Raw genomic sequence first — 8,651 nt, forward strand, 5'->3', positions numbered from 1 at the left:
GGGGTCTGCCTAGAGGGGTTGTGGGGCTCAGCCTGCGGGCTATAGGGAGGCTGTGGGATTTAACCCGGCGGGCTCCCGGATCTGTTCGAGGGGGAATGTGGGGCTCACCCAAGGGACGCCGTGGGGTTCACTTAGGGCGAGCTGTGGGGTTCACCATGGGACGTGCCCCAGAGGATGTGACACCCCGTATTTCCAGCCCTGGGTCTCCCCTCTGCACCCAGAGCATGACCGGGGGTTCATCAGCTGTGCAAAGGCATGACACCCCCATCGCACCCCACCCACGAGGTTTGGGAACCCCTGGGGTGGTCACCGAGTGGTGGCGGTGGGTACCAAAAGTGTCCCCAGGCTGGCTGCCCCCCGGAGGGGCCGGCGCCCGGGGGCGGTCCGGGAGCCGCTCTTGTTTGGGATATTTGTTGGCTCCCACATTTCCTGGGCTGCGTGGGCTGAGCCCCAGTTCAGGTGGGAGCTGGACACCAGTCCCGGGCTCCTGGCACGGGTCAGGGCTCGGCTGTGCGGGGCAGCCAGGGCTTTGCTGGGAGAGCTGGGCTGGCGTGGGAATCGCTCCGGCCAGGGCTGGGGCGGCACAGGCTGGTGGCGCCGGTGCCCTCGGCTGTGCCCTGGCGCTGGGCACCGGAGCGTGGAGGGGCTGGGACTGGCGTGCCCTTAAACGTCTGCACGTGAGCGAGTGTCCCCTCCGAAGGCACACGCTTCCCGTCATTAAAAATGTATTAATAGCCAAGTGTAATTAAATACAAGAAGCTGCAGGAAAAGCCATCTGAAAGGGCAGATGGCAGCGGGCAGGAAGCTGGGAGCTGGAATTTGCCGGGGCAGGAAATGTCTCGCTCTGCTTGCAGAGCTCGGTGGCTGTGGAGGGACCCCGGCTCTGCGGTATCCAGGCTTCGCAGGGGTCAGTGTTCAGCAGCTCGGGTGTGCGGGCGTGCGTTTTTAATTGAAAAAAAAAAGAAAGAAAAAAAAAAAGAAAGAAAAAAACTCAGGAGTCCCGTTGCGTTTCCCTCGGTTGCTTTCCCTCCTCCCGCGTTTCCCCTTGCAGGAGCCGCTCGGGATGGGATGGAGCGGGCCAGGGGCCTCAGCTGGTTCCCATTAGCGATCCCATTCCTTGCCTGGTGCCCTGGAGCACTGCCCCGCTCCCAGCACCTCGCAGGGGCTGTACCAGGCTGTGCCGGTAGCTCGGGAAAATCTCCCGGGGCTCAGGAACGCGGCAAGAAGGATCTGGGAGCTCGGGCTGCCCTGCTGTGAGCTCCTGGTTGTGCTCACTTCCCAGAGCTCCTGCTCCTCATCCCCGAGGAATGTCCGTGCAGCTCAGTCAGCCCCCCATGCTCCCAGGGAAGCACAAACTCCTCTGTCCATCCATCCATCTATCCATCCATCCATCCATCCATCCATCCATCCATCCATCCCTCATCCATCCATGGACTCCATCCATCCGTCCATCCATCCATGGATTCCCTCCCTCCATCCCCCATCCATCCATCTGTCCATCATCCATCCATCCATCCATCCACCCATCCATCCATCCATCCATCCATCCATCCATCCATCCATCCATCCATCCATCCATCCATCCATCCATCCATCCATGGATTCCATCCATCCATCCCTCAACCAGAGATAACAGCGGCAGCGCCGCAGAGCCAAAGCCATGCGAGGTTGCCCTGCAGTGTTGGACATTTTTAGCCCAGATTTGGTGACAATTTGCCCTCCTTGTGGCCAGCCCAGGCTGGGGGTGCTGAGGCAGCAGCACGGGGGTGTTTTGGGCATGCTGAGGGATTCTCCTGGCAGGAGAAGCACCAGCAGTTGGATTTTGCTGCCTCACCCCAGCGCTTTGGCACAGGACTCGCTTTGCGTTTAATCCCTGCAAAGTTCATGGAGTGCCACTCCTCCCCTCTGTCCCTGCTGTCACCCGGCTGCAGGAGGGAAGGATTTGGCAGCCTGGATCCACTGGGAACAGCACCGGGATGCCCCAGGCAGCCACTGCCACCCTTGGGAGCCACCCCCAAAGCCAGCGAGTCCCTGCAGGTCACCCAGGAGCCACGTGTGCGTCTCCAGAGTCTGTGGCCTGGAATTCAGGGGGGATAAGGCTCAATAATCCCATTAAACCTGCTGGAAAGGGCTGCCCAGGCTGTGGGGCAGCAAAACAAAGCAGCGCCGAGAATTTCACTCCATGTGGAGTCGCCCACCTGCGGCTGACCCACATGTGGCCCATGGTGACACCTGCATGGACGGGGTGTGACACCTCAGCTGCCTGAATTTTCAACCTCTGGGGCCTGGCAGGACAAGAGGAGGAAACAGCTGAGCCCCAGGGTGAACCCAGATTATCAGCTCGGGGAAAAGCAGCTTGAGAAGGCTCGGCTGCAGCTGAGGGGCAGCGGCCTCGCCCTGCTCACCCCAAATCCAGCTGTGGGATGGGGGAGGCAGCCCTGTCTGGCTTGGAGGGTCTCGTTCCAGTGCCTGGAGTCTCCCCTGGGAGGCTGCTCGGGGAGCCCTATATATAGGAACCCTATAGGGGAGCGTGGGTTGCTGAGTGGGATGTCTAAAATTATCCGTCCCATCCCTGAGCTGCGCGGCTCCCCGCTCCTGCTCCAGCTCCTCGATCCCACAGGGGTGAGGGAATCATTCCCACGGGGAGCCACAGCACCCCAGAGTGCCCAGTTTGGAGCTGGAACTCTGGGGGGCAATGGGACAGGGGTTTCTTGTGGGGTGACAGAGCCCTAAACCCCCTCAGTGCCCTGGAAGTGCCCAAAATCCCGGCAGGATGAGGGAATCATTCCCAGAGGGAGCTGCAGCACCCCAAAACTGGCACAGTGGGACACGGGTTTTCTATGGGGTGACAGAGTCCCAAATCCTCTCAGTGCCCCAGAGGTGCCTGAAATCCTGGTGGGATCAGGGAATCTTTCCCAGGGGGAGCCACAGCACCCCAAAACTGGCGCAGGGACAATAAGACAGGGGTTTTCTGTGGGGTGACACGTCCCCAAACCCCCTCAATACCCTGGAAATGCCCAAAATCCCAGTGGGATGAGGGAATCATTCCCGTGGGGACCTGCAGCAGCCCAGAGTGCCCAGTTTGGAGCTGACATGGGGGTGATTTCCTGTGGGGTGACACGTCCCTAAATCCCCTCGGGTGCCCCAGAGATGCCCAAAAACCCAGCAGGATGAAGGAATCCTGCCCAGGGGAAGCCGCAGCACCCCAAAACTGGCACAAGGACAATAAGACAGGGGTTTCCTGTGGGGCGACACGTCCCCAAACCCCCTGGGGTGCCCCGGAGGTGCCCAAATCCCGGCGGCATGGGGGCGCGGAGCCCGGCGCAGGGCGGCAGCAGCCCCGGCATGTGCGCGGGCAGGCGGCCAAGGCGGAGCTCCGGGAGAACAAAACTCCCTTTCCATCTGCGAGGAGCCATCAGAGCGGTGACACGAGATGTCCCCAGCAGCGACGTCCCCGCCTATCAGCGCCCCGGCCCGCGGGGAGGGTCGGAGGAGGGGATGGGAGGTGGTGTTTGCTCCGGCCTTGTTTTCAGCCTCGTTGGGTCGTCTATTTATTATTTATTTTTTGAATTTCGTGCCAATTGACGCTGATTTTTCTCCTCCCCCGCGGGGAGACGTTCCCGGGGCTGCTCCTGTGCCAAGCGTGAGGTGGCACATCTGGTCTGAGCTGTCCCTGAGATATCCCTGAGCTGTTCCTGGTGAAAAATATTACAGGATTTTCACCCAAACCACCACCTCTGCCTGCAGAGCTGTTCCTGAGATATGCCTGAGCTGTTCCTGGTAGAATTAGCAAGATTTCCACCCAAACCACCCCTTCTGCATGCAGAGGTCTTCCTGAGCTGTTCCAGGTGAAGAATATAACAGGATTTTCACCCAAACCACCACCTCTGGCCTGAGCTGTTCCTGAGCTGTTTCTGAGCTGTTCCTGGTAGAATTAGCAGGATTTTCACCCAAACCACCCCTTCTGCCTGCAGAGCTGTTCCTGAGCTGTTCTAGGTAAAATTAGTAGGATTTTCACCCAAACCACCACCTCTGGCCTGAGCTGTTCCTGAGCTGTTTCTGAGCTGTTCCTGGTAGAATTAGCAGGATTTCCACCCAAACCACCGCCTCTGCCTGCAGAGGTGATCCTGATGTGTTCCTGAGGTGTTCTAGATGAAATTAGCAGGATTTCCAGCCAAACCACCCCTTCTGCATGCTGAGCTGTTCCTGAGCTCTTCCTGAGCTGTTCTAAGTGAAATTAGCAGGATTTCCACCCAAACCACCCCGTCTACCAGCAGAACCCTGAACCTCAGTCCTCCCAAACTCATCTCACCCCCCCCCAGGAGCTTTCCTGGCTGTGCTGCCCCACTCCTTTTCCTCACTTTTGCCATTTCCACGAGTTTTTCCCCACCAGTTGGGAAGCGGCCGTGGGGGTTCCCCTGTTCCCAGCCTTACCCAGGCGTCACCCCCGCTGTGTCTGTGCCCACCCAGCTCTTCACTGACGGCATCACCAACAAGCTGGTGGCCTGCTACACGGACGAGGGCATGGCGGACGCGCTGCTGGTGCGGGTGTACGGCAGGAAAACCGAGCTGCTGGTGGACAGGGAGACGGAGCTGAGGAATTTCCAGGTGCTCCGAGCCCACGGCTGCGCCCCCGACCTCTACTGCGCCTTCCAGAACGGGCTCTGCTACCAATTCCTGCCAGGAATCGCGCTGGGACCCGACCACGTGAGGGATCCTCACATCTTCAGGTGTGTGGGACACCCTGAGGGGAGCCCCTCCAGTTTTTCCCCCAGTTTTCTGGGGGTTTGTTCTGTGTTTGCAGCTCTGCCCTGACTGCCATGGGTGGGGGTCAGTGGTGTGCCCAGTCCTGGGGTAAATGGGGGTCAGGGGGGTGAATGGGTCAAACTGCAGCCAGAGTTGTCAAAATTATCAAATTTCTGATTTTTATCAGGTTTTGGTGAAGAGAGGTTTCCTGGGAAGCTGGAATTAAAGTTTCCTGGCAATCTGGAATTAAGATTTCCTGGGAAACTGGAATTAAGATTTCTTAGGAAGCTGGAATTAAGATTTCCTGGGAAGCTGGAATTATGGTTTCCTGGGGAGTTGGAATTAAAATTTCCTAGGAAGCTGGAATTAAGGTTTCCTGGGAAGCTGGAATTCCTCGGGAAGCAGAGTTTAGGGCTGAATTTGCCCTGAAAATGACAATTCTGAAATGCTTCAGAGGCTGATCCCTGATGTGGAATGAGGGCTCAGCTGTGCTAACACAAACTGCAGCCAGAGTTGTCAAAACTACCAAATTTCTAATTTTTATTAGGTTTTTGTGAAGAGAGGTTTCCTGGGAAGCTGGAATTAAAGTTTCCTGGGAAGTTCGAATTAAGGTTTACTGGGAAGCTGGAATTAAGATTCTCTGGGAAGCTGGAATTAAAGTTTCCTGGGAAGCTGTAATTATGGTTTCCTGGGAAGTTGGAATTAAAGTTTCCTAGGAAGCTGGAATTCCTCGGGAAGCAGAGTTTAGGGCTGAATTTGCCCTGAAAATGACAATTCTGCAATGCTTCAGAGGCCGATCCCTGACGTGGAATGCGGGCTCAGCTGTGCTAACCCTGTGTTTCAAGCGGGATTTTCAGGGAATCCCCCTGAAGACAGCCCCAAAGCTCTTCGGGGGATTTCGCAGGGGGGGATTTTGAGGATTTGGGATCACCCCTGACCCCTCTGCTGTGCTCCATGCCAGGCTGGTGGCCCGGGAGATGGCCCGAGTCCACGCCATCCACGCCAACGGGAGCCTCCCCAGGCCCATCCTGTGGCAGAAGCTGCACAAATACCTCAGCCTGGTGAAGACAGAGCTCAGCCCAAAGGTATCCAACGCCAGGTAAAGGCAGAGGGATCCCGCAGAGCCAGGCTCTGCCTCGGGCACCCCCTGCCCACCCTCTGGGGCCGAGGTTCCCAGGTAAAGCCTCTGTGGGGATTTAGGGCTGGATTTGGGGCTGGATCCCTCTCAGAGCGCCTGGAGCAGCTCCAGCCCCTTCCCGCTGCCAGTTTTGGGGGGGATTTCAGCTTTTTTGGAGCTCTGGGATGTGTCTGTGCAGGATCCAGCTGGAGCCACAGCCTGCCACTGCTGGAACAATCCTCCTCCTCCTCCTGGGAATTTAAACCCAGAATAAACCCGAGCTCAAGCCCTGCTGAGCTGACAATTAACTCCAGAAATCAAACCACACACAGTTCTCACCTCCAACCAGCCCCTCCCGCTTTTTGGGGCGGCTGGTTTGGGAGTTGGGGTGTCTGGGAAGGACTGGGGCAGCCCCAAGAGGCGCAGGAGGTGAACGAACCCCGGGCAGGGCAATCATTAACCTGCATCAGGAGCCAGCCGGGATTTTCTCAGCACCCGCCGGGCCACGGGCAGACTTTACCCACCCCGCGCCTTCCTCGAGGCCAATTAGGCAATCATTAACGAGCTCTCTTCTTGGAACCTCTGCTGAGGTTACCACCGGGCTGCCAGAGTCCAAAACATCCCCGGGGGCTTCGCCGGGCGCTCGGGGAGCCAGCGCTGGGTGGATTTGGGGGGCGGGCGTGGGGGTTTTGGGGATAAGGGATGTGCTGAGGCTGAGGTGGGGTGGCTGCCTGGGCACCAAACCTGGTCCCCTCCCCAAAACCAGCCTGGTTAGCCCTGCTCTGTGTCATTAGTGGGGTCGTTTGGAAGGTGAGAGAGGGAAATTCTGCCCCGGAGCCCCCAAGGGAAGCGCTGGAAGTCAGGCTGGGAAAATTTTGTTCCTGTGACCCCAGGGAAGTGCTGGAAGTTGGGGAAATTCTGCTCCTGAGCCCCAGGGAAATGCTGGAAATCAGGGAAGAGCAATTCTGCTCTTGTGGCCCCAGGGGAAGTGCTGGAAACTGGGGAAATTCTGCCTCCAAAACCCCAAGGGAAGTGCTGGAAGCCAGGGAAGAGCAATTCTACCCCTGTGGCCCCAGAGAAGAACTGGAAACCAGGGAAGTGCTGGAAGTTGGGGAAATTCTGCCCCTGAGCCCCCAGGGAAACGCTGGAAGCTCAATTCTGCCCCTGAGCCCCAGGGGAAGTGCTGGAATTTGGGGAAATTCTGCTCCTGGGACCCCAGGGAAGCTCTGGAAGCCAGGGAAACACTGGAAGTTGGGGAAATTCTGCCCCCGAGCCTCCAGGGAAGCACTGGAAACCGGGGAAACGCCACCCCCGAGGCCCAGGGTGGCTCCCCCGGAGCAGCAGCGATGCCACCCCGTCCCTTTTGTCCCCTCTGCTGCCACCCTGTCCCTTTTGTTCCCCCGAGAGCAGCAGCGATGCCACCCCGTCCCTTTTGTCCCCTCTGCTGCCGCCCTGTCCTGTTTATCCCCTCTGCTGCCACTCTGGCCCTTTTGTCTCCCGAAAGCAGCAGCGATGCCACCCTATCCCTTTTGTCCCCCCTCGACCAGCAGTGATACCGCCCTGTCCCGTTTGTCCCCTCTGCTGCCACTCACCCTGTCCCTTTTGTCCCCTCGGGCAGCAGAGACACAACCCTGTCCCTTTTGTCCCCTCTGCTGCCACCTTGTCCCTTTTGTCCCCTCGGGCAGCCTCCCGCGGGACGTGCCCAGCCCCGAGGCGCTGGAGCAGGAGCTGGCCTGGATGGAGGAGACGCTGTCGCAGCTGGGGTCCCCCGTGGTGCTGTGCCACAACGACCTCCTGTGCAAGAACATCATCTACGACAGGACACGAGGTCTGTCCCTCGGCGGTGTCCCTCGGCAGTGTCACTGTCACCAGGCACAGAATGATTCTGTGCAGGCGCTTTTATTGAAGAGCTCTGGGTGTCAGCGGTACAAACCCAAATCTGGCTCTGACAAGCGTTCACGACGAACACATTTTTATACTTTTATCCCTATATAACTACATATTAATTATTAAATTTATACTGTTCTATTGTGTACGTTGATTTCATCCAAGCATGGATTTTTGTAATTTTTCATCGAACCCCCCAAACATAGTTTCTCATTATTCTTGTTACAATTAAACAACAATTATATCTAATTACCAATCAATCATTGCATTTAACAATAATTATATCCGATTACCAATCAATCATTTTATTTAACAGTCATATCATTTATCATCGTTATGTGATAAATATGATAGATATTATCATATTTCTAAAGATTACAATAAACATAAATAATATAATTAATATAATTAATATAATTAATACAATTAATATAATTAATATAATTAAATATAATTTATAAACATGATAATACAATGATAATATAATATAAACATATTTATATTTGTTTAAATAGAATGTTATAATATTTACAAATATTATAATAAACACAAATATAATAAATTTATACATATGATAATATAATGGTACTATAATATAAACATATTTATATTTGTTGAAATATCATGCTATAATATTTATAAATATTATAACAAACATAAATATAATAAATTAATACATATGATAATATAATGGTAATATAATATAAACATATTTATATTTGTTGAAATATCATGTTATAATATTTATAAAGATTATAATAAATATAAATATACTAAAATTATACATATGATAATAGAATGATAATATAATATAAATATATTTCTATTTCTTTAAATGTCATGTTATAATATTTATAAATATTATAATAAATATAAATATACTAAATGTATACATATTATA

The 8,651-nt window shown here is 54.3% G+C and overlaps 1 protein-coding gene across 1 annotated transcript in view; it reads left to right on the forward strand.

The window, feature by feature from the left end:
- Nucleotides 1-3,303: 3,303 nt before the first annotated feature.
- The window catches only part of ETNK2 (ethanolamine kinase 2), a 9,570-nt gene continuing 4,222 nt past the window's right edge, over nt 3,304-8,651 (forward strand). Inside the window, exons 1-4 of the mRNA XM_005430785.2 lie at nt 3,304-3,505; nt 4,394-4,730; nt 5,708-5,845; nt 7,549-7,691. Of these exons, the coding sequence (XP_005430842.1) occupies nt 3,304-3,505; nt 4,394-4,730; nt 5,708-5,845; nt 7,549-7,691 (820 nt within the window). The remainder of the gene's footprint in view (nt 3,506-4,393; nt 4,731-5,707; nt 5,846-7,548; nt 7,692-8,651) is intronic.

Source organism: Geospiza fortis, unplaced genomic scaffold (assembly GCF_000277835.1).
Source record: "Geospiza fortis unplaced genomic scaffold, GeoFor_1.0 scaffold71, whole genome shotgun sequence".
In the NCBI taxonomy this organism is placed as follows: domain Eukaryota; kingdom Metazoa; phylum Chordata; class Aves; order Passeriformes; family Thraupidae; genus Geospiza; species Geospiza fortis.